At 38.6% G+C, this 26,153-nt stretch overlaps 1 protein-coding gene across 4 annotated transcripts in view; it reads left to right on the plus strand.

The window, feature by feature from the left end:
• NECTIN3 (nectin cell adhesion molecule 3) overlaps nucleotides 1-23,189 on the plus strand; it is a 62,605-nt gene extending 39,416 nt beyond the window's left edge. The window contains exons 6-10 of one of the 4 annotated variants that reach the window (XM_062623946.1): nucleotides 4,672-4,809; nucleotides 9,885-10,023; nucleotides 11,378-11,459; nucleotides 21,253-21,315; nucleotides 21,828-23,189. In XM_062623946.1, the coding sequence (XP_062479930.1) occupies nucleotides 4,672-4,809; nucleotides 9,885-10,023; nucleotides 11,378-11,459; nucleotides 21,253-21,315; nucleotides 21,828-22,004 (599 nt within the window). In that variant the 3' untranslated portion in view covers nucleotides 22,005-23,189. Of the gene's footprint in view, nucleotides 1-4,671; nucleotides 7,469-9,884; nucleotides 10,024-11,377; nucleotides 11,460-21,252; nucleotides 21,316-21,827 lie in introns of those variants that run through there. The other 3 variants (XM_062623949.1, XM_062623948.1, XM_062623947.1) reach the window with 3 other exon arrangements.
• Nucleotides 23,190-26,153: the final 2,964 nt, after the last annotated feature.

Genomic DNA, 26,153 nt, shown 5'->3' on the forward strand with positions numbered 1-26,153 from the left:
ACATAACTACACTGCAAGCCATTGTGGAAAACTCATTAGTTGTAATTAACTGACTACTTAATGAGCTAGTTAACTGGGAACTTCTAAGTAGTTTGAGACAGTGGAATTATTTGTAAAATTCCTGCAATTAAGACTGTTATGTGCTGCAAATTAATACGAAAGTCATATGGTTTAGTGAGAGGTGTCCCTGCCCATGGCAGGGGGGTTGGAACTGGACTATCTTAAGGTCCTTTCCAACCCTAACTATTCTATGATTCTATAAGTTGCTTTTGGGTGCTTGGTTCTAATGCCTCCTTTCTGGAGAATTCATGGCTGTGTAAGAATCACAAAACAATCAAAAAGGCTGTCGTGTGGTAAGAAGTATCAAGAAGTAAAAATGAATATGATATCATCATGAAATAAGTTGAAAATTTCCTGGAATGTAACATTTAAATACACTTACTCAGAAAGTAACACTACAGTTTATAGCTTTGTTCTCAGCGCTATCCCAACTATCCTAATATAAGGATATATCCTTATATAATATTATATCCTAATATGTTTTTTCAAGTCCACCACTTCTCAAGTTGTCAGTTCTATGAATATGATCTGCTGCTAGAAGAGCATGTAACTCATGCTTTTTATGACTGTCATGCATGATAATACGAGGCTATCATTTGAGTTACGTTGTTGACTAACAGACTTAAATGAACTAACAGTGGAATCATATATGATGCTTCCTAAAATGAATCAAGTTCTTGAAAAAGCAGAATAGCCATACATGCTATTCGAGCTCTGGTGATGGCTTATGTTCTGTGGCAAATGCAAGGTAACTCACTGCAGAAATAGTTATGGTGCAGTAGCTGATCTTTGGCATGGACTGGTGGATACTGTTTGTGTGCTGCTTCTCAGTCGCTCAGCAACTTTGTTTTGCTGCTTCATTGCAAATAGCAAAACTTAGCTGTTTTTAGGGAGTGCCAGAACTGGACCTGAGCTGGCAGGTTAAGAAGTAGAGCTATATTTACACAGGGACATATCTACATGTCATGCATATGCAGGCAGATGCCTTTTACTTACTAAAATAAGTACTGCAAAGAGAGCAATCTTGTAATTTGTGCAAAGCCAACTCACTTTTGGGTTATATGTAATTGATAGTAGGTCCTTGTCTTGTAGAAGGCAGAGGAAGGGATGTGGGGCTTGAAGTCTGCATCTTAAATTGTGTGGCTTCGTTTTGTTTGTTAAAATGGGAAGAGCTAGAGTTTGTATGGTTTCAGAAGCCATGCTAGACTTTGACTGTATTAATACATACCTTGCCAATGCTCCTTCCCTTCCAAACCTTTTGTTTCTGTAATGCTTTCGTGACAGATTTTACCCAAAAGAGATGTGTGACAGTATTGATTTTTCATCCTTATTGCAGAGCTGGTCACGTTATCCCTGAAATAATTCCTAGCAAGCTAAATGAAAAATGGTTTGTAATGTAAAAATACTGTATTCTCTAGTGGATTTTTACAATGGTGTGTGCTTCTTGATCATAAAACAGGACTTAACCTAAAATTTTGAAGCTAGTGGTCTGGTTCTAGGGATTATCCATCCATCTCCTTGCCCATTTGTCTTTCTGACACATGGCTTCTTGTTGGCATTGAATTCCCATGGATGCAAAGGTGGGTCCTGGATATATGAATGAGGATATACTGCAGGGAGATGGAGGTGGATAGATGTAGTGCCTGGGGACATGAGACACATCATGTGGTCAGGTATCTCTACTAGACTTCATTGTAGAAAGTCATCTGCCCAAGATAAGCTGTTTATATTGCAAGAACTGGAAAACTGTACTGAAAATGGTCGTTTAAGGAAAAAGTAAAAATACCAGACTGAAGCTGTTGAAAGTTGGTACCGGCTTTCATGGGGAGTGTGGAAAATAAGTTTTCCTTAAGTTAAATATGTTGAAGTTTTCCTTCTATTGCTTAAGTGCTTTGTTTGAGAAGAAATTAGAGGTTCATGTGAAGTAAAGAGCAAATCTTGCTTCTCTTGGTAGAAAACTATAACGGGCTTTGCAACAAACTCATCATCTCTTTATATATGGAGGCAACTGATGGGTTTACTCTTTCATACCAGCAAATAGGTCTTTGCTTTCTTTGGTTGTGTCTCCTATTCCTATTTAAATGAGGTTGGTAGCCATGTAATAGCAGATAAAAATTGTTGTGGGTCTTCACTTGTTCTCATCATTACTACAGGGTATATGTAATGAGGATTTGAACATGGTAAGGGACAGAAATGGAAATCAAGAAGCTTTTAACTTAAAGTCAGATTTTTTCAGCATTTCTGCCACTTTATGCTCCTTGGCCTGCATGGGTACTTCAGTATGTTGTTCTGGTTTGTGCAGCACCACAGAACTATATTAGTGAAAAAGATGACAGCTGTTAAGCACTATATCATAAGAAAAAAGGTGAAGAAAATAGTTGGAAACTGAGGTTTTTGAGCAACTTAATATCGAAATGATGTGCCTGATATTTTGTGCAGAACGTTCAGAATTCAGGTATTGGTGATGATGTGAAATGTTATAAATAGTTTGTTGAACAGACAAGAGTGGCATTTCCGTAGTTTGGAGGTAATAATTGAGATGTGATTTGCAAGCAAAATGTCATGGAGTAGAGGTAAGGAACTCTGCCTCTTCAGGTCTTGATGTTTTCTGTTTGGGAAACTTGCTTGGTGCAGGGAGTTAAAAGATGGGGGGGGGGGGGTTCACATATGTGTTTGTTAAACTTGCCAGGATGCAAATATTGCACACTTGTGAATGGTTATTTTATACTGTGGATATGGAGGGTAGGACTTAAGACCTCAGAGGGAAATAGATGGACAATTACAAAGTAGGCTTAAAAAAACCTAAGTGTATATATGGCCTGGAAGAAAATATTGCTGGTGCTGTCTGAAATTGTATCTTAAGCTAAGAGATCCTGTCTAAAGCAAATGCATTTTCAAGGAAAAGGGTATTGAGTTTAACTTCTTGACCTAATGGATTTGTGGGACATGGGAACCCTGGTAAACTTGGATTCCTTAATCTGTACTTCTTCGTTAAATTATTAAACTCACTTTAAATCAGTTTTTACTAAAATCATAATCTGAATTCCTCCTGTTCATTTTGGTAGTGCATCCTCCTTGTTCAGTTTTCTGTCTTCTGTCAAATTAATTTCATTTATGTATAGCTCCCTAACAAATCACCACTTTTACATAGTCAAGTAATATAATTACGTGCTTCAAAAATCTGCGTAAAACTTTACTTATGTCAAGCCTAAAATGTTGTGTTCAGCAGTGAAGTGCAGTCTGATCTGTAGTGATCATGACCATTGCAGCAATTCCATCTGTTGTGAGAGAATTGTTTGTCTGTCTCTGAGTAAGATTAAAAATCGCATTTTTGAATCTTTAACGTTGGGATTTGTCCAGTAATTGGAAACTTGACCTACCTCCAGTTCTGTTTTACTTTTAGTGGTGGTAAATCTAGAGTGCCTCTGCAATACGGTAGTAGTAGTTCCATGAATCTTGCTTACGGGCATGTAACTAAATAATAAGACATAATGAGCTACTTGGCTCTGCATGTAATATTCTCTCTAAAAGATTCAAGCTATAACAACATGTTTAGTGTTTGTTCTACTGATTTTAAAATTACATTGGGCCAGGCAAAAAAGCCTGTTTGAGTGCAGCACAGAAGTAGAAACTGGAGTTGCATGTAACGCACTGTGATTGACTGGTATAATCTCAGGAGGCTTTCTGTGTCTTCAGCCCTTGGTTTCAATCTTGTCTTCAGTACAGATGCATACATATCCAGTAGACCCTAAAGAGCAAAGGAAAAAGCTGAGTGCTGGAGAAGCTTGGTAGCTGGCAGTCTCTTGTTTACGTGCATAACCTGACATGAAATCAGTTGATGTTTTATATTGACAAATTAATATGGAAATTTATTTGTGCAGGAGAGATTAAATTGCTTTTAGGAGGAATGCGTAGAAAAAAATTGACTTCTAATGTTTCAGTGGTTTTCATTTTTAAATCTCGAAAGCTCTTTGCTCAACATAAATGTTACTTTGACATTAATACATGCCATTTTAACTATGCTTCTTTCACTAATCCCCAGGTGAAGCTGAGTAAGTTGTATTAATGCAACAAGTGTTTTTGGAGAGAATAGCTTAAAAATCAGTAGTTCATGTACTGCTGACTGAGCACAAAACTCATAGTTTTTCATTCTTACTCTCAGAGCCCTGAGCAATTTCTGAAGTGGGAATAATTGACCCTGTGGCATAATAAATTATTTTGATTCAGTATTCCTAACTGCTGGCTGGAAAGGTAAAGAACCGCTTGGATTTTTCCTAACAGACAGCTTTGTTCCATGGGGGAGGTAAATAATAAACTACAGTCAACATCTGAGAAGAAAAGCTGCATCTCCTTACTTTGAGGAGGACAAGATGTCTAATTAAAGATAATCTCTTATCTCCCTGTACATCCTATTTTGCTGCAGCATAGCTCAAACCCACAATCTTTTGGCAAGTGTAAGACTTCTGGTAGAGCTGTGAACTTGAGAATGAAAAACTATTCCTGTAGAACATACCCATCAACTGCTTTCTTATAAACCCTTAACTGATTTAGCTTGCATTGACATTCTGTGCCTTTTCTGTGTCTTGTCTACTTCTTTGCTCTTTCCATTAGATCCTCCTACTACTACCACTCGACTGCCCACGGTTCCCTGGCATCCTTCGACTGATGGCATCACAGGTTTAGCAACAGAGCCTAGAATAATAGATTTCCCAACATCAACCTTGCCAGCCATGCAGGAAGACACTTGGGGTACTGTCATCGGTAGTGCGGTGGGTGGGGCGCTCTTCCTCATACTTGTCAGTGTTCTGGTTGGAATTGTCTGCTATAGGAGAAGACGGACGTTCCGTGGTGACTACTTTGCTAAGAACTACATTCCACCATCAGATATGCAGAAAGAGTCTCAAATAGATGTTCTTCAGTCAGATGATGTGGATTCTTACCCTGACAGTATAAAAAAAGAAATAAAGCATCCAATGAACAGCTTAATATCTAAAGATTATTTAGAAGACCCTGAAAAACCAGAGTGGAACAATATAGACAATATTAACAGGTACCAGGAACGTTATGAAAGACCAATGGATTACTATGAAGGTGGAACATTGGGAATGAAGTATATGGGTGGTGAATGTTACGATGACAATGAAGAAGACTTTGTTTCTCACATAGATGGCTCGGTAATATCTCGGAGGGAGTGGTATGTGTAGTAACAACTGAAAACTAAAACGTGTACCTACAGTTCATTTCATTGGGTGATCGCTTTCAGATTGTTTATACTTAACAAGAGGAAGAATAAACTTTTTGAAACTGGGTTGGTTTTTCTTTTTTCCCAAACGTTTTTATATTGTGACTTGACACAATGGGAATACTGAATCTGGGGAAAATGTATTTGAGCTGCTTTCTTTCCCGATGCTGTACTACTGTTTGAGTTTTAATGCAGAGTGCTTATATTGGTCTATGTCAGAGGTAAAAAAGGCTAAATTAAAGTTGCCATCCACGTTGTTTAAGAATAAAAAAATGGCTGTCTTGGCTCTCTGGTTTAAAAAAAGAAGTTTACCTAAGGCAGTGATCAGATATAATCTTCTGGGGGTTTTGCTTCACAGATGAAGTGGATTACTCCAATTTAGATACCATCCATGGTAAACTTAATGCTTCTGTATAGCACATACGTTACCAATTAAAATGAGTTACAGCAGAGTCAAAGCTTTATTTTTATGGGGTTTTTTTTTGTGCACAAAAATGAATACCTCTTAGCATTTTAATGAGCCTTCTTGTAACTATGTACTTAAAAGAAGTCATTGCACTGAAACTTAGGAACAGAAATTTGAGGAGTAACTGTGTAAACAGGTCAAAGGCTACTCTTTGAATAAGATGACGAATTATTTTTTTATAGTCTTTGATTTCTAAAGCTTATGCTAGTGTCTGTGCATATACATACAGTAAGGTATTTTGTTAGGCCTGTAATTGGCAGGATGTTAAAAGTCATTCATGAATACAAGACTCTTTGCAAGTACCCAGGGTACAATTGTAGAGACCTTTTTCTGAGGCTTTGTGGGAATCTTACCAGTGAATTTGCAAGCCCAAGAACTGGACACAACTAAGAAGAAAAGTCTAATAGATTTTGGAGCTGGAGGCTATTGTGAATTTGCTTATTTACCCAGGTGCCAATAAGCAGTTGCTAGAATTTTTATTGACCAGAAGTTAAAACAGTGGTTTTACGCTGCTTCCGAATAAGTTACAATGCTTACTTTGAAGAGGGTAACTAGAATTTCAGATGATTAGTAGGGAAGTGGACACTTGCATTGCTACTTCATATAGTTGAAAACATATTCTCTAATGCTGCAACTATAGAATCTGTGAAACAGGAGTTTATCTGAACTCTGCAGTCTGCACCACAGTGGATTTGTTTTCCCTGCAAGTAATTGATACTTACTGAATGATGCATTCTTCTTTAAAATGACACTGTAGGTATTCTGTGTAGGACATCTGAAGTAGTTCTGCTTTGTCTTGAGCAGGTTCACCAAACTAGTTCTGATGACGTAACTTCAGATGAATTACACACCAATGATAAATAATAATTTGGGTAGTACATCCTTCGAAGTGCCATTGTTAGGGGTTTAGCTCAAGGAAAATGAAGCCGACAAGGCTATTAGTATTTGAAGCGTGAAAAGGGACAAATCTCTGCTACCTTGGAAATAAAATAGGCTGTATAATTACAGCTGCTTTGTGAGCACTCATGCTGGAAGGTCTTTTCTATCCTCATGATCTTCGGTAGCTTAGGCCATTTAGAGCTTCACAAAAATAATCGTATTGAGCATTGTAGACAATACACTGTGATTGCTTATGACTGCATGTCTTTAAACAAAGAGTGACAACAGCTTTATTTGAAAATCAAATGGAAAAGCATCCCTAAACAACTTAAGTTCATGTTTGGATTAATGGAGTACTGATACATGACTGACCAAAGTCTCAAGAACAATGGCAAATGATATTGTGTGTATCTGGAGTTTGAGTGCAAACGCAAAGAAAGGAGTTAAATTTCTAGCAGAAGGTTCCAATCCAAATTATTTCTGGAATAAAGAGATCATACCTCTCTTCAAATAAAGAATACTTGATGTCTCATCTTTAAAAGATGGTGTTACTTAGAAATAAACAACCATAAACCTGTTCTCCACATGGGATATTTTGCTTTTGTCTCTGTGGATTTTTTTTGTTTTCATTTTTAAAAATTATATATATCTATATTTAATTCCTATGGGTTAAGAAGTTGAAATGTTTTGGAGTTGGAGTTGATAATAGGAATAGGGCTTACGCGTGTTGCAATGTTTTGTACATTATGACTGTTGTAAAAAGAATTGATTGTAAGTACAAATGGCTGTTGTGTGAATAAACTTTTTGTTACCTTCTGGAACATAGGTAGTGTACAGAAATGTTTGACAGATGCGCTCTTAAAGTTGGAGATGCAAAAGCATAATGAAACCAGAGGCTGGGTAGAAGCAACTGAAGTGTTTAAGAGGGACTTGTTAGCGTTTCCCCTTGGAGACCCTAAGCTTATGAAAGATGTGTCTTCAGAAACTATATTCAGAAGTATGGAACTTGAGAGTGATAAATAGGGATAGTTGCTATCTAAACAGCTTCACTTCAAGCACAGCTGATACACTATCTGGGATTAAGAGTCTTCTAAATAAAAGTAAATACAATGGCTGTAACTCTGCTCTTGATCTATCCCCATCTATTTCTAACCAGCTGGTCGATAAGTGCTGTGTAGCTGGCACCATGGTGCTCTCTGGCTTTTTTAGCTGGGCATAGGAGGCTGGGTTTCTTCTTCTTCTTTGTTCTTCTAGGAAGACTGATGGTTTTTTGTGACTATATTTTTCCTAAAGTAATTAAGTTAAGTGAATCCTGTAGTAATTGCAATTTAGTTCCCCTACATTATTACACTTACTGGGATATCGCTGTTTCCTGGTGTTCAGAAGTAAATGGGAGGCTATTGTTATCTCATCCAAAATGGGATTCAGTGGCTGATCTTTCAATGAAAGTGTGATACTTTATGATGCTTCAACATTTTAGCAAAAAAGGACTTTGAAAACGAGTGTGAGACAGTCAAGGAAATCTTCTGGTACAGTCACAAGAGCAAAGCATCTTCACGAATCTGGACCTGACAGGGTATATTAGTTATCTACAACTTTCTTATTTAAGCAGGAGGACACTTATGTAAACTACACTGAAGCCAATGCAGTGGTTAAGTGAGTTTTCTGCTGACTCATGTGCCTGTTTTCAGGAGAATGTCAATTGTGCTTCTTACATGTATAGATAGGTATCTGATAGCCAACGGAGCTTATGTCAAGAAAGCTGTTTTGTAAAGGTGGTGTGTTACATTAGTCTTCTAGAGTGGATTACCTTCCTGCAAGTTGTTAATCTATCACTTTATCCCTTAAAGAAAGTCACCAAAAAATGTTTATTTCAGTTTTGTTCAAGGTACTTAATCATACCTATATGAGCAATTGCAGGGGAGTATTGCTGTAAGGTCTTTCATATGCAGCAAGAGGACAGAAATCCCTTTATCAGATTGGAATTAAGGTGGTTTGGTTTTTTTTGTTGTTATTTTGTTTTAAATGAGGCATGAGAAGATGATGATTTTGTCCAGCTCTCCAGCATACAAAAGAAATAGCACTAGAATGATTAATAATTGATAAAACATACTGCATAGTGTTAGGGTTTTTGACCTTAAGATTTCATCTGGTAAGATATTCCATGGAGGATGGTTGTGTGGTATTTGGAGAGAGGCAGTGTGTGATTATTTCTTAGAGGAAATAGCTGAAGTAAACTGCATTAGAGATGTTACAAGTACAGAGCTATGTTAATTTTAAGCTTCTTTGCTGTTATGTTTCTGATCAAGTAATTACTGTAGATCAGAGTAATATTTCTGTATGCTACCTATATTTTATGGGTAAAACCAACTTTTTTGATAAGCCTGTTGGTGGAGGTTTGGAACATTGTGATTGGTAATACTGATTTAAAGTATGCTAGTAGGTTTCGTAATCAAGATTTCAACTTTCTGAATCCCTAATACAGCAAAGTGGTTGACCTTTACAGATTGACATGCGTTAGCTCTTCATAGGAGTTATTGAACATTAGGTTTGACAATGCTGAGGTTAAAGGACAAACTCTTTTCTAAAGAAAGCAACTAAACAAAAGCCAACCACCAACAAAAATATAAAGAACAGAACAATTTTTCTCTCTTTCTTTCTCCCCTTCCCCTGCTCAGTTAAAATTCATTTGTAAAGATGACTGTTTCTTATGGCTTAAAGTGTGAAGTCCCGGGGATCATAGATGGCTTTAGGGGTTGTTTTGATAACTGTAAGTCCAGTATTAGTGATTTTGTGTTCATTGCCCCTGGTAGTGTATCTTTTTTCCTCTGATTTTAAGTTTCCCTTTTTCCTTTCTGCAGACTTCAGTGGCTCTAAATAAAGACGGCAAATAAAGCCATAGTTATCTATCATTTTGAATTACTTGCTCTTGTAAGTGCAAAGCCTGTGTGCTGGAACTTCATCTTCCCCTGAAATTGAAATTAAAATGCATGCAGGTAGTATTTATTAAAGATAGCTAATGACATTTTTGAAATGATACTGCTGATTCATGAGCTCTCGCATTGCAACCACTTCTTTAATTGGGTGACCAGAGCCAATATTGCAAGAATGCTAGTGCAGGACAAGGCTTTCTGTTTGGTCATGGAAGGAAGAAACAGAGCAATGCTGAAATAGTTTATCTGGGTATTGAAGGCATGTGAACTTCTTGAAGGTGTAATCTATGCTATCACATTGCAGATGTGCCATTTAAGCAGACCTCTTCTGTTGCTGTAGCAGGGGCTGTGATTGGAGCAGTCCTTGCTCTTTTTATCATTACCATCTTTGTGACAGTGCTACTGACCCCAAGGAAAAAAAGACCATCTTACCTTGACAAAGTGTGAGTATGTGTTGGATTTTACTTTTTGTTTAATTGAAAGCAATAATCATAAAGCCTTTGTTCTATGCAGGTATTTCAATGTCAGAGTTTACTTAGCAGCTGTTCAGCTGTCATCATTTTAGGCTGCAGTTTTGGAGTAGAAATTTGGTTTATGAAAAAAGAAATGAGGAGGCTAGGCGTGATTTCAGAGGTAATGCAATTCTTCATCTCTTCAGAAGCTTGTTGAGTGTTTTTTAATGAAAAGTGATAATCAGTTAAACTGGAGGGCACAGGAGAGATCTGTCTTGACTGGTGCCACAGACTGCTAGCTTATTGTAAAAGTAGGTTTAACGTAGGAGCAGGTTGACCGTGCTTTGCAGCAGTAAAGGTCCACAAAGATACGTAAAGTGAAACGAGCACCCGTAGATACATGCTTAGAAATGACTGCCTCATTGTGCTTTCTGGCGTGTTGGTTTTTGGAGTCTGTGGCACAGACATGGTTTACTTTAAGCATCCGATATAGTCAAACGAAACCAAGTAAACAAAGCAAGTCTGAAAAGGTTTCATCAGTTCAAGTCGATGATGTCTAGACCCTGTTTGGAACAGTCATAAAGAGTTACAATGGCTTTGAATATCTGCAAATACAAGTCTTTTCACACATACCCTATACTGGTAACACTTAAACTGAGTGAGGAAGAAAATGTCTGTCATGTCTGTATGTACTTAATAAGGAGTATAGAATAAGAATAAAGTAACTTTCAACATTGAGCATAAAGTAAATTGGAGGACTTGAATCTCGAGCTAGCTAGATGAGTCAAGTGTTTTCCTACAACTGAGTCATTGTTAGAAATGCTGGTTTCTGCTTTGTTTCTCTTACATTCTGTAGCTGAAGCATAATTATATGAATAGTTTTAAACCTTCTCAGTCTTTTAGAGCCATTTGCTTTCACTGAGAAAGTTACAATAGAGAAGTCTTGTATGTCTGAATTAATTGTGAGGCTTTCTCGAAGACTTTGCAAGGGAAGACTGTAGCAGTAAATGTTGGTATCTCGTAACCTAGAAATAACAATAGATACCAGTAGTCCCTAATTCTGCTTGGGGGGGGGGGTGTGGTGTGGGGAGGTTCAGTCTTCTTCACACCTCACAGGATAAATAACAAGTTATGGGTGGTGCTTTTCTACAAAGAGTATGTGGCTGAATCATTGCCAGTGGTGGATGTGTTAACATTACAGTATTTCATAGGTGTCATTGCTGACTGAAAGGTGTGTGTCCCCGAATGTTGTGTGTCGGATGATCTGCCAGCTGAAATAAGTAGTCTCTGCCCATTCAGTTGGACTTAGCAAACATGGCATGTCCTGTTTCATTCTTTACTACAGGATTGATCTTCCACCCACTCACAAACCATCTTCAAATGAGGAAAGAGCATTCTCTGTACCACAGAAAGAAGCCATGCTTCAGGTGAGTAAACAGTTATATATATCTTAAATTGAGGTAGGTGAAGTGTTACTTTGTCATATTAGTTTAGTCTGATTTTGCCTTTCTAGTCACGTATTTCTATCCTTGGTTTGTAACCAAGAGATTTCCCTCTTTATGTAGTATCTGAATCTTAGTTCCATGGTGTTAGTTGTCCTTAAAGGTCAGGAAACTGGTAGATAGATCCTCTCTGTATCTCTTATAGTGCTCCTCCTGAATTAGAAAACACTATAGTTTAATTTCTGTGGTGATTAAAAGAATATGCATAGCTTTATAAAGCTGTCTTCATGTGGGGGGAACAAATAGAGTTGGTAAACTTAAGTGACTTCAGCAGCATCATCTTTGCTAGCAACAGCTGTCATTCCTCTAAGCTGTTAAAGTTTGTGTGGATCGTAGGATCATAGAGGTGATACTGGAAAGCTAATTTTAGCAAATGAGGAAGTTAAGTGGCGAACAGGGAAGGATAAGACTGCTTTTCTTAGCTACAGCATGGTCTTGTGCTGCGTTGTACTGCTCGTGAAGCTCCAGGTGAATTCAGAAGGCTGCTTCTGTATTAGACAACACAGAAGGGACCTGTTCAAGGGAGGCAAGCTTTGATTAACAGCACTGATTGTTGCACTATGTATAGTAAACTAGTCTGTTTGTGAACACTATGATGCTGACTGGAGCCCTTAAAGTGTGTATGTAGGGGTTGTATATATTAAATCAGTCAGTCTGATTATTTTCTATTATTCCTGCTTACGCTGAAGAAAACATTAATCACCTATCGGTATTACTGAGAATTAGATTGTAATTGTTCCTAATGGGATTCTTGTTTCATGTTGAGTAGCTTGTATAAATAATGTGATTCTAATAACTTGTGCTGAATTAAAAGACTGAGGTAATCCAGGCAGTCGTTTGTTAATACCAGGTAGTGGATTTGCAGTAAACCGGTGTATCTGCACAGCTTTAAGGACCACAGAAGCCTTTTTTTCTTACAGAGGGATGCCCTAGGAATAAAAATTCTTTACCCACCTTAAAGACAGATTTTGATGGAGTTCTTAGTAATGCTGAAAATACTCTTGTAGATTTTCTGAATTGATTGCTGATTACTAAAGCTCAGTTGCTGATAGAAGCTTTCCTCTATCTCATGACAGTAATGTATGAAAAAAATGTTGTGTATTACATTGAGTAATGCTTGCTTATCTTGTTGCTGAATGAAACACGAAACTTTGGAGATTTGTTGCTACTTCTTTTAGTAGCAACATGATAATTATAACGTTATGAAGGTATAAAGCATTTGGTTGGCAAAAAGTATGATAGATTTTTGTTTTCTGATCTTGGAGGTGGTACAGCACCTAAGGTAACACAAAAGGAAATGCTTTTCTGTGCTCAGGCTGGGCAGCTTGTGCTAACTCTGTAGTAACTCTTCTGTCGCTACAGTACTTGACAAATGCATTATCAGTGAATCATGCTTCTGCCAAAACATTCCTGTGCTTTAGCTGCTGTGGTAGAAGATTATCTTGCTTATAGAATCAGAAGATAGTGACTATTGTGTTATTTGTGCATCTGTAGTGTCGCTACATGGCAAAATGACAGCGAAAGGAAATGCAATTATTTACCCTTTACTGGGTTACTTATGAAGTGTATACCTTATTGTTTTCCTCTTTGGAACTCTGCTGTCATTGAATTCTTTCTTGGTTTTGCTTACTGTGGCTTCTCTTAGTACTTACGAACTAAGAAAAGCTAAAGGTGACTGTAGTCTTTGTTTAGCATAAAATACAATTGGTTATCTAAACATTTTATAAATAGAGGAAAATCCCTAACCAGACTGAACCACATACTCACTTCCCTCAAACTGGATAAAGGCAGTTCTAAGTTGGTTTGGGTGGCAAAGGATGCGGTTCTTTTCCCGGTTTGATGCTAACTATGCTTTATTTAAAAAGAATGGCATAATGTTGTTAGTGTACCTGTTATTTTTTACTTGTGTGGAACTCCAAATCTGAGAGAACTGGAGCCCGAGTCGTCTTATCCGATACTACCTATAATCAACGTGTGCTCTCTCATGCTTGAGGCAAGAGCCTCTGCTTTATCTAACACAAGTGTCAAAGTGCTAGCTTTAGTCAGGAAGTGCTTGGTTGCATTGTTTTGGTGTAGTAAGCCACCACATGAGTAAGCAAACTAGCAGCCTGTCACTGTGTTTAGTGCTGTTAGACTGAAAGTCTGTACTGGCCTTGTAATTCATATTCCAGACAGCATTGTTTAGTCATACATGAGAAGCAAGCTCATGAGCACCTCGCTAGATCAGACATAAGGTTCTGGTAACACTGAAAAGAAATGCAGGTGAAGTATCACTGCATCTTCAACAGCAACAGATGATGAAATTCAACCTGAGTGGAAATGATAGGCTGCATGAAGGGGCAGAGTTAAAGGGGAATTATTATAAATGGTGTCTTTGTATACTCAAATAACTGAGGGTTGAAAATGGGTTGATTAAATTTAATTGTGGTAAGTTGCTATATGTAATGTGCAAATATTCCAATCAGGTACTGTTCCAATCATGCACAGAAGCTTTCTTGGTTCTTGCTGAGCATTCCAAATGCAATTGAAAAAGCTGAAATTCTCCCATCCCAGCAATCCATATTTAAGTAGATGTTACCCATATCTGAGTAGATGGGTGTTGGTACTAAAATGAAGGGGGATGTTGTAGACATTTGATATTACTGAGTAGCTAATGACATTTATAGTTACTCCTTGGAAGCTTTAAGTATACTTTAAGTATATGCTAATGTTAAATAATAAGCTACATGTGTGTAAAAGTACCGTGAACCTGAGTACTCCTAATAGTTTCTATGTACTGCTATTTGCAGATGCCCATTTATGTTTTAATTGAATCACTTGAGAATTCAGAGGATCCGGTTTACTTATGGCCCTGCAAGTGTGAGGCAAAAGTCCAAAGCATAGGAACATTAAGTGGAACAAAAGGAAAATTGCAATGCAAATAGTTTTATTTACTGTCAAGATTGTAGGTCCATCTTTACTGATGTTTTTAGCAACAAATCTGTAGCTTTTGTCAGGTAGCTTTGTAATAATCACTGTCATAGAAATACTGTTCTGTTACTCTGAACTACTTTTTGCATGTTACATTAAAGAGCAGTGAGCAGCCTGAAGGCTGGGTCTTTGTTGAGAGTGGAATCTCCGCTTGGCAACCGAGTTCTGGAGCAAATCGAGAGGAAGCTGAACAATGGAGCCATTCCAGTGGCTTAAATAGGAATTCCTCTGTTGCATAATATTTATAAGAGGAGTGGAAGGAGAGATGCTAATTTAGGGTATTGTTAGAGTTAGTTTCATTAACTGAGAAGAGAAATACAGCCCAGTAGGTAATTCTAGCTGTGAGAAGACTGACTTTAGGGTTGCCATGTTAAGAATACCTTATATATTTAGCTAAGCAACCCTGCCATATTCTAAAGATCTTTAATGGTAACATTTGTATTCCTGTTCAAAACAGAAAAGATGTTGTGTTTTAAACCCATATGGCGACTAAGTACCATGCAGCTGTTTGTCACCCCCTGCCTCTTTTTCCCTCCCTGGGCAGGATGGGGAGGAGAATCAAGAGAATGCCAAAACTGCTGGTTGAAAAAAAGAACAGTTTAATAATGAAAATAAAGTACAATATTATAATAATAAGGAGAATAACAGAGAGAGAGAGAGAGAAAAGTGAGGAGAGGAAAGGAAACCAAAAGCAATAAACAGAAGTGATGCACAAAACAATTGCTGACCACCCACTGGCCAATGCAGAGCAGTGATTGGTACCTTCCAGGTGACTCCCCCCAGCTTACACACTGGCCGTGATGTGCTGTGGTATGGAATACCCCTTTGGCTAGTTTGGGTCCGGTGTCTTGTCTCTGCTTCCACTCAGCTTCTTGTGCTCCTCCTCACTGGCAGAGCATGAGACTGAAAAGACTTTGATCAGGGTAAGTGCTACAGAGCAGCAACTAAAACGTTCGTCTGTTATCAGTGTTGTTCCCAGACTAAAGCCAAAACTCAGCACAGCACCAGCTACTAGGAAGAAAATTAACTCTATCCCAGACAAAACAAGGACAAAGATGATGGTGAAATTGTATTAGCACAGTTAAAAACATATATCACCGTTTACTGAATGGTGATATTTCTGAAACGGATTTGGAAAGATCACCCTCACTACTCTTAAACCTAGCGTAATATTGCTACGTTTTATATTATGGATGTCTTATACTCTTCTTATTCTTTTGCTAGTGGTCTTAGTACAGGTGGGAACGTCTCTTCCTTGGTGAAAAAGGAAGCATTATTGTTATAATTTGCCTTAGACTGGAGAGCTGTAAACAAGATTAAATGGAAGGGAAGCTCATCAGTAGTGATAAAGGATCTTACGGGGTTCGGGAGGGAGAAGAGGAAGGAACCCTACCACACAAACCCCACATTAACTAGATAGGGACCAAAATGAGGCATGAGCTTTTTGTCAGTTGACACTTCTGTAATAGGGTTTCTAAACTGAAGAGGATGAGAAAATAAAAGATGAAGATGTTGGCAAGAGAATTGCTTCAGGCTTTTAAAGGAATAATTGAGAAGGAGCGTCTTTAAAGTAAAAATGCTTTTATGAAACTCTGCAGAATGGAAAAGGTAAGACAGTGCAAACTATTGTAAGCATCAGGGCACAAAGCCCCACATATACTGTATCCTCCTGCACAGAAACACTGTAGCTGAGCACCAGTTTTCTTTGTAGAACCTAATGATTTTAGTTCAGTCACTTGCTGGCAGTAAACTCCTTTCTCTAGAAAAGGTGTGTTCTTATGCCATGTGAGATGATTTCCTTTGTCTCTAGGTTTAGCTGAATAAATGAACCCACTGGAATTTCCTTGTTCTAGTTTACAGTGTTTGCCTAAATCATGTTTAAGTCCACTGAAGGTAGAAATTCTTGAGCAGGCAGATTTATTTGCTCACAGAACAGTAGCCTTTGGTGATGATAGGACAAGGGGTAACGGGTTCAAACTTAAACAGGGGAAGTTTAGATTGGATGTAAGGAAGAGGTTCTTCACTGTAAGGGTGGTGAGGCACTGGAATGGGTTGCCCAGGGAGGTTGTGAATGCTCCATCCCTGGCAGTGTTCAAGGCCAGGTTGGACAGAGCCTTGGGTGAGATGGTTTAGTGTGAGGTGTCCCTGCCCATGGCAGGGGGGTTGGAACTGGATGATCTTAAGGTCCTTTCCAACCCTGACTATTCTATGATTCTGTGATTCTGTGATGTGGGTGGTGGTGTTCCCCATGTGTGTGTTGCCTTCTTGTGTGTCAGAGTGATACGCTTAGGTATGAAAGACCAATGTCTCCTTGTAAGCAATAAACTACCTATTCTCAGAATTGGCCTGCAGAATGCATTCTAGGACTTGAGAAGCAAAAGCAGCATGACTTCAGGGGCAGGAGAGGAAAAGGCGTTAAAATGGAATTACAAGAGAGAAAACAGGACAAGCAAAAGTTAGAAAAAGAGGCCTGTGAAGATGGTGGGAAAGAACTGCTGGAAAAGGGGAGATTTGTTTTGGTAACTGGTTTCACGATGCATTTTCAGGTCATGTTCAAGTAACTCGAAATTGCTTCAAAACTTGAACTGAATGGATATGTAAAAGTACAAAAGTTCAGAGTAAGGAGGAGAAAAGAATGGAACATTACTGAGATTGAGGTCTTTTGAAAAACATTGAGGGCAAGAACATGCGTGTTTGACCACTGCAAATGTTACCTATGTGTATGAGCACTTGTTGGGTGATGATGGAGTTTCTGCTTTAAGACCAGCAACTTAGGCACTTGGTGTTGTTGCTACTGCTGTGAGACTGTTGGAAAAAGCAGGAATTACAAAACACTCAGTTGTGCAAAAGACATTGCTTTATAGTTTATTATGCCCCTATGCTGGTGGCTAATTGTGGCATCCCTCAATGAGGGATGATTTGGTAGCGTAAGCTGTATCCCAAATGATAATTCTCAGGTAGCATTGCTTGGTGTGATTAAAATCGGCCATGCTTTAAGTCAGGCAGCTGGTGATTAAATGCATGTTTGGAAATAGCCCATTTTGCTAACAAAAGTACTCCCATCACAACAGTGCGAAAGACCCTTTCTTTTATAAAAGGGGGAGGGTTTGAATCTTCTGTGTTAAGTAACTTACACTATAATCAGCATAATGTATAGCCCTGTCTAATCTGAAAATGGAGATCAAAACAGACCCCTCTGACAGGAAGCTGACTCAATTGTAGGAAGGTTTACTCCTGATGAGGAAGTGTGTTCTAAATCTTCCCCTGCAATTAAATGCCTTTATTTGCAGAGATTCAAATGTATAGTTGCAGTAGAGTTTTTCTTTTTTAAAGCTATGATTAAGAAGGGAATGGAAAGTGGAACATTTAGATACTCTCTGCCATTTTTTGTAGAGTTTAAAACCATAAATGCCTAATAAAGAACTGACTTCCTTGGGATTTGAAAACGTGTTTGAGTGTGCTCAGTGTAGTGTGTGCAGTGTATTGATTAGATGGAGCTCAGAAGAAAGGCAAGGAAGCATTTCTTCCTGAAAGATATAATCAAATTAGAGGTGAGTATATAAACATGCACGAAATGGAAAGTTGTATTTCCTTAATGGTTTTGTAAGTTGAGTTTCAGTTCAGCTGTGTGGAAGGTTCTTGTATTGTTTGTCCTTGAAGGTAACAGCGCTGTGCTCTTGTGCTTTGGTAGGTTGTTTTGGGGGAAATGAGAGGGGTAGTTCAGGTCTGGGCTCTTTTGCTTAGTTGGAATTCTGAGTTGTGTGTTCAAGATGAGTACATAAGGTGATGGGTGCTGTAGCTGTTGTTTGCATAGAAATAATTCAGCAGTTTATGTGGGCAGGCAGGTGATGAAAATGATGACCTGTTTGGTATAAGTAGTGAAGAAAAACTATGTCCATCTATTCTCACTCTGAATAGGGTTATTTATGAACTCTGTATACAGTGTAGCTTGTTTGTATTTGATTCTGACATGAGCCCTGTTACAGAAGGAACTCTTCATGATGTATTGGGTCTTTACTAGCTTTGATTGATGGTTTTTCTTCATGCTGTTGCTCTTAATGGAGTGCAGTTGTCCTCTCTTTGGAAACGATTACAGGCACCATATGTTTGTCCACTTTTTGTCTTCCATTTTGTCATATAATCTCATAACTGTTCAGGCTGTGTTCTGCTTGTCAATAAAGCTTCACCTTTCTAGTCATCATTCTGATATTTCTTAGACCAGTGTCTGCATAACCTCAAGGTACATCTTTGTTCCTTTTGGCTGTACCAGAGCCTGGTGTCTTCAGCTGCTATAATGTTACTTCCAGTTTGTTGCCTTCTTGGTCACCTGGAGATTGCTGATGGCAAAGTAATGGTAGAGGTATGAAATTGGCTAGTGACAGACTGGAGTTAAAACAAGCAGTATTAAGCTACAGTTGTCTGTTTTCTGAATAAATCCGATACCTAGGCAATGAGGACTCCCTGTACTTGACCCAGATATATTTAGTTGGAAGTCTATGAAGAAAACTTCTTAAACTTACCATCTTTACATAGCTTAAATGGGAATTACTGGTTTTTGAGGAGTTTTGCTTTTTTTTCCAAACCAATTCCAGATGGTTTTAGAGTGTTGATTCTTTGCTTAGAAGGAAGATGATTGAGGAAGCAGAATGGGTTGGAGGTCTTGAGATTTACAGAATAAAGTTTAAGTTGGTGGAGGAAACTACTTAGTTGAGAAGTGTTGCTAGTGGATCGTGAGTCAAGCAGTGAAAGTCCCAAGATACCATTAGGGAGAGACCTGAACAGCCTTCCAGTATCTGAAGGGGGCCTATAGGGATGCTGGGGAGGGACCCTTCATTAGGGACTGTAGTGATAGGACAAGGGGTAATGGGTTCAAACTTAAACAGGGGAAGTTTAGATTGGATCTAAGGAGGAAATTCTTTCCTGTTAGGGTGGTGAGGCACTGGAATGGGTTGCCCAGGGAAGTTGTGAATGCTCCATCCCTGGCAGTGTTCAAGACCAGGTTGGACAGAGCCTTGGGTGCCATGGTTTAGTGTGAGGTGTCCCTGCCTATGGCAGGGGGGTTGGAACTTGATGATCTTAAGGTCCTTTCCAACCCTGACTATTCTATGATGATTCTATGAGCAACACCTAGATGCCTCTTGTCTCCCATTGAATCAGTGTGGTGAAACTCAGATAAATGTTTATTCTTGTCTTTCAGAAGCTGCCAAATTTACCATAGCCTGCCTTTATGTACTTGTCATTTTACTGACATGCATTTGTTTTCTCAAACTGAGGGCTACCACAAGCACTTCTGTCAGGCCAAAGCATAGTCATGCTGTTGGGGATACTGGTGTTCACTATGTGTGTTCAGGCTCAATGCATTAGCTCATAAAGCTGCCACAGTTTTGTTTGGAAATATAAGAGGTATAAGTAGGGTGGAGAGCCATGGCTATCTAAGACTACCTGAGAACATCTCTTTTTAGTATGGAGCTTCTCCAAGACCTGACTGAAGAGTTAAGGGGTAGAGATATCTCAAATGCTTTTGGTCACTAGGTTGCTGTGAGATTGAAGACTTTCGTTATTCCAATAGCTGTGTGATGCTAATGAGTTTTGAAACTTAGTGTTAAAGAGTCAGTAAAACTATATTGATCTTGGTGGTGGGACTCTTCCTGGGGAACTAACACAGGGCTAGTAACTGCAGAATAAATTGGCTTTCTAAGACTAGGAGAGGGAATCGGGTGGCAGGACCCATCTGGTGAGTAAGTTGGGTTTTTTCCTATGTTAACATAGCCAGTGTTGCACAAGACTAATGGGCTTAATGAATCAAGCAGTGGACTCCTATGTGAGTTGCAGAAGAACTTCCTGCTGATATGGCTATGGTTTAATTAGCAAGCCATGCTGAACAGCAGGAGCAGACCTGCAGTTGTCATTAAGATGTAGAGTGTTCATGCTATATGTTTGAGAGGATTTTGGTTGCTATTAGCTCTTGTCCTGTCCTGTGGATAGAATGCCAGTTAGTTCCTGATGTGCATCTAGCTATCAGGGCTTGCAGGACCTCCAAAACAGTGCTTTGGAGAGATAAACTTTGAGGAACAGGTTTTAGGCCTCACTTAAAAAGCTAATGGTAAAACGTGTAGGAAATGTGGACTGTCAGTTGGAAAATCCATCAGCAGAACAGACTGGGTTCGACAGTCTGTAAGTGCATCTATACTGCTTTAATTAATAAGGGCAAAATTAAATCAGTTCGGTTGTACTGAAGAGCAATTACTTTTATTTGTTTAGCGTGCTCTCATTACAAATGTTTACTTGTTCAGTGGGAAGTACTGTGTTCAATGTTATCAAATTAAGAAACAAATACTCCCTTCTACTCTCGGTAGCGTACAAGTGAATTCCTTCTCTGTTAAATACATCAGTGCAATATCAGACCCAGCATTTATCCATATGATGCGTGTGATAACTGTGAACTGATTTTTGCTTTTCCTTTGGTTTTAACCCGTGGTTCATCTAAAATCGGTCCTGTTAAAATAAAGCTTTTTAATTTTCCTCAACCATGCTTATGCTGAAATAAAATGGCAAACTCAAACGTGCAAATAACACTTCTTAAGTTGACAATAGGTTCTTTTTTTCCAGCAGAGGTTAGCTTGTAAGTGTTCCTATTAGTCATCAGTTCAGGCGCTTCACGCATGGTGGCTGGCATTTCTGTATGAACTGAACCTGTTCTGCGGTGTTGAATTTTGACTTGCTTCCACTGTAACTTTTCTCATTTCAGAAAGAAAGTTTTGCTTTGCAAAGCCAGTACAGAGAAAAGGATACTGGAAACTTTCAGCACATGGTAAATAAGATGCTGTGAATTCCTGATACAAGCTTTGATTTCATCTTGTTTCTTACAAGAAGCTTATAAGGATGCCTTTCATAAAGAGATATTATAAATATTTGTCCGTGCTAGTCAGTAACTGTTGGGTGTGTGGGTTTGTTATCCATGAAGTGGGAAGTACCTAGGTAGTTTTGCTGACTAATACATTAAACACTATATCTCTGTAGGTTTTGTTGAATAAAATGTCAGCGTTTCTGTGCTTTATCTTCATAGTTTTGATTTGCTTTTTAGATTTATTGAGCCTTAAAAATCTAACTTAATTTGAACAAACGTTTGGGGTTAACTCTGAGTAGCTACTAACGCTTTTGTCATGTCTGTTAGTGAATGTGCTTTTTAAGTTCATAGTCCTTGATTCATAGGGCCATTTTACAGATCATGCACCTTCTGTTTTGCTTCCCGCTTTAACAAAACCAGGAATTGCAGATTCTATACATGAACTACGAAACTGATTACTTCTTGTGTGTGTTTAGAACGTTGTGAATGGAAGACAACTTACTTGTGAGGCTGAAGAGCCACAGGAAGAAGAAGGCGTTCAGCATATGTATCCTGTTTATCAGCAAACGTACTACAAAAATTGGAGCAGCAGATACCCGGATAACTCAGGACCTGGAAGAGTCTACATCAATCCAAGGGAGCATTATGTATGATTCTGTACCCAGATGTCTTTAACTCTTAAGATATGAGGAGTTTTTAATACCTGTTGACAGTATGTCCAGTGTGTCTTGTAGGCTTTCATCTCTGAAATAAGTCTTTTTGGTTTTTTTTCCTGTGGGAACAAATTGCATAGAGAATTTTATATAGATAAACCCTATGGAATTTGAAACTTTACTTGCTTCTAGCCTTTGGTATGCATTTGTAGTTATGTCAGCCTGCCAAAAGAGGAGAGCCATTTAGCTTTATTAACCTTTATAGTCATAAGATGTATAAACTTGATGAATTGGTTGACACAGGCCAAAATGTAGTTAAGCTGTTTCCCTGGTTATTTCTGGGAGCATTCTCTCTCTGAATGGATACTTTACAATAGCCTATGTAAAACTATGTCAAAGTAAGTAAATATGAGCAAGACAGCTGAACCCTTGGTGACATAATCACTCTCAGCTGAGTAATTTTTCACATCTTAGAACACTTGGGATAATTGTCATTTTGACTGGCATTAGCTATTGATTTCTCAACTAGCTCTACCTCTCCCAGTCAAATGAGCAACTAGACTACCTCTCAAATACTTTGTTTCATAAGTTGTGTGTCTTCCCACCTTGTGAAAAGTGAAGCAATTTCCTTACATCAGAAACTATTCTGGTTTATATTGATCCTGGAGGTTATTTGACATTACTTGTTGGTTGTAGTTGTGCAGTAGCTCTTGCTTGAAACTTTGTTGTAGGAAGTAGATGACTAGACAGACAAAACTTCCTAAGAGAGTCTTAGGTATAGCTGCATCTTGCCTACAAATTGCTGTTTAGCTGTTTTTCCCGTATTAAATCTTGGTTACTCCCATAGTAACTTAAAGTGTTACTCCCTTATTAAATTTTGCAGACTTGGTAATAAATACACTTCACATTCTTTGGTTTCTTCTCAGTTACAATAAAACTGCCTGTGATGTGTTCTTACATCTTAGCAAGACAAGGAAAACTTGAGTAGACTGTGAGTAGTTTTCAACACTGTCCTTTAATCTTAACCAGTCGTATGGGTAACTGAAGAATGGCCTGGTGTTACCAGTGCTAACATTATCCCATGTGAACTTTTGAGTATGGAGTGATGGTTGAAAAATGTGCTCAGGACCTTTTTATAAAAACAAAGTTTTCCTTTGGAGCAAAAAGTAAATGTTTGACAAATAATGTGTATTCTGAAATGAGCTTTACAGGACAATCTTAAAGTATTTTAAGACACGAGGAAGTAAGACACTGACTAAAATTTGCTGGAGAAACTGAAATGGCTTGTGTGTTTTATACACACTAGTACAGAATGATGATTTTCAGTCAGGTGAGCTGCAGAAATGTTGAGAAGAATGGCTATGTCACACTCAACTAGCTGTTGTTACATTATTAAACATTACTTCTGTGATATTAGGGTTTTCTCTGAGGATGTTGGAATGTTCGGAGGGAAGAGTCATAGTTGCAGAAGCAATAGAATTGAAAGCCACTATAGTTAAGTGTGCTACAGGCAGGATGCGATTTTAACCTGTATTCAACCTGTATTCATCTCCATCATAGTAAAAGTTGATGAGATATTCCTATCCACAGCATGAGCAGGTAAGTATTTCTAGTTTGTTGCAGGTAGCAGCTACATTATGCTTAGGTGCCCATATTCCTTTGTTAAGCAGCTTTATGTTACATGATGTGGATGATGTTGACAGTGGAAGGAATGGCAGAGTACAAGGTCGAAGAGAACCTGTTTCTCATGAGCTTAATTCAAACCACTGTTGACTTGCTTTTGTCCTAGGGACTGAGCGTGTTCCTGTAAACTGAGCAACTGTTTTCAACTTTAAAGTCTCCTGCTGTATTTGAGATGTAAAGAAGCGATTGTGTGCCCCATAATATGTTTTCCAATAATGTCATTTTAAGCAGCTACCTCTTTCCACAAACGTTGCCTTACCTGTCCTTACATTACTGCAGCTGCAAAAAATCATCTACTGCCAGAACATGAGAAGAAAATAGTGTCTTGGACAAATGTTAAAGCAAATGGAATGACAGAACATTGAGGTGAACTACATTGTGTGAGATAACTTCGTAACATCGCTGAGCAAAACTCCATGCAAAATATATTTGGATATATAGAGTGGTTCAAAACGGTGTTATTGTGATAACGCTTCCACTGCATTTATTAGCACAATGTGACATTGAGCAGATGATCATTTCAGTTCCTATTATGTTGGCAGATGATGTAAAAACCAATTATTTGGGGTTCAGACCTCTTCTACTGCTTTTTATTCTTATTTGCGAATCCATTTTTGTTTGAAGAGTTGAACCTTTGGGGGAAGGAGGAAGGCAGAAAGCTATCCACAAAGCTATAATGGCTTTTCTGAGTTGGTAAAACCAGTTCAAACCGGGAAAATGGAGCCCAGCTGTGTTGCACAAGTTATGTATCCAGTTTTGTGTAGAAAGCTAGAATTGTGAACTACCCATCAGCCCTAAAGTCAGTAGGGAAATGTATTATCATGTTTATTACCTGGGAGAAATGGTGTGTTTGTGATCTATTCAGGGATATTTAGTGTGTTGGGGGTTTTTTGGACATGTTGCTGTAGTCTTCAGTCAGACTGGATTGGGGGGGGGGGGGGGGGCGGGATTTGGCATAGAATGCTATGAAGAGCACATTAAATGTCTGCTGATTAGAATTTCCCACAGAAAGGATTGCACAGATAGAAGTTTAATCAGCTTTTTTAAGGCGTAGAAAATGTCCTTTTGTATTTTTTGTACATTTTCAGATGTTTGTATTTGTGTTCTGATTTGAATAAAAATATTTGAAATGCAGACTTTTGCTGTGTTGTTCACATTTAGGATTGCTTAAGCTCTGGAAAATGTATCCGTTTTCTTGGTGATATGTTTCCTCCTCTCTGGTGTGTATGTAGAGCACGGGTTCTTTTCTCTAGCAGTACCACTTTTGAATATCTCTCATGCTGGAAGCAGATTTCCTTTCAGCTTAGTTTTGTTTACAGGGGTCGGTTAACTGAATACTCAAAATCACTGTTGAAGGAGGTGGGAATGGAGGGGAAGAGTAGGAATTCACCTCTCTAGCTTTGATAAATGATCTGCTCAAGGATCTTTACATTCTACAAGCTATGCTAATAATAGGAAGCGTAAGATCTAATGTTTGGCATATGTCCAGAATGCTTGTGGATGTAATAGAAAGGAAAACTGTGAAAATATACTAAACTAAAAAAAAAGGGAAACGAGATTATTAAATGGCTGCTGCTGTTCATCCCAAAATTATCTAATGTATTGGGTATTCAGCTCAAAGAAAGCCTAGTAAGAAAGTGTGATTCACAAAGAGCGGAGGGAAGGTTTGCTCTTTCAGATATCTTAACTTTAGCTGTTTCATGGCAGCGTTGCTGCTGTTGCCTTCTCTGAGTGATACAAGTTCAGGTGCAGAATGCTGCGGTGTTGTATAGATAAATGCTTAAGACCTGAAGTTACTCTTCAGGAGCCCACTGCGTCCCTTGAAGTGTCTGCATGTAAGTGCGGTAGGAACAGAGCATATTGAATTGCTTTGACAGCATAGGTCACTGCAGAGATTACGGACTGGCAGAGCTAAAGCTCCAGGCAAAGAAGTCCAAAACAGCCTGGGTAGTTCTTACCTGCCTAGTTGCCCAGTGGGAGGGCAGCCAGCTGGTGGTATAGATCTCTGGAATACGTGGGGAAACCTAAAAGAACCAACTTGGTGTGCAAAGACATAAATGACCTGGCCAGTTGTGAAGGTGGTTAAAGGTGGTTATGCCCTAATGAAGCGCAGAAAAGGCAAGTAGAAGTTATGGTACACTGTTAAGGTGGTGACAGCTAGTGGTTGTATCCAGTAGAAGACCACTTTATTTCCCTGTGGAGGTAGATGGCTTAGAAAAAATCAGTGGCATTAAAGCCTACCAACCTGCATTTGTCTTTCTTTTTGTCTTGCTGTGTAACTGGTACATATTTTGGCAATAGTTGTCTGCATTGGAAGAATGCTAGGCAGGAGTGATTTCACTCAGAAACCAGTCTATGAAAGGACCTAACTGTGGAGCTCTTTGTGCCTAATACCACCATTTGCTTTGAAAAGTAGAGGCCTGTGATTTGATGCTTAGCCAAAACCTGGACTTGTTAAGGAGTCTA

This window comes from Pezoporus occidentalis, unplaced genomic scaffold (assembly GCF_034315485.1).
Source record: "Pezoporus occidentalis ecotype Australia unplaced genomic scaffold, CSIRO_AGI_Poc_V1 ctg26, whole genome shotgun sequence".
Taxonomy (NCBI): Eukaryota; Metazoa; Chordata; class Aves; order Psittaciformes; family Psittacidae; genus Pezoporus; species Pezoporus occidentalis.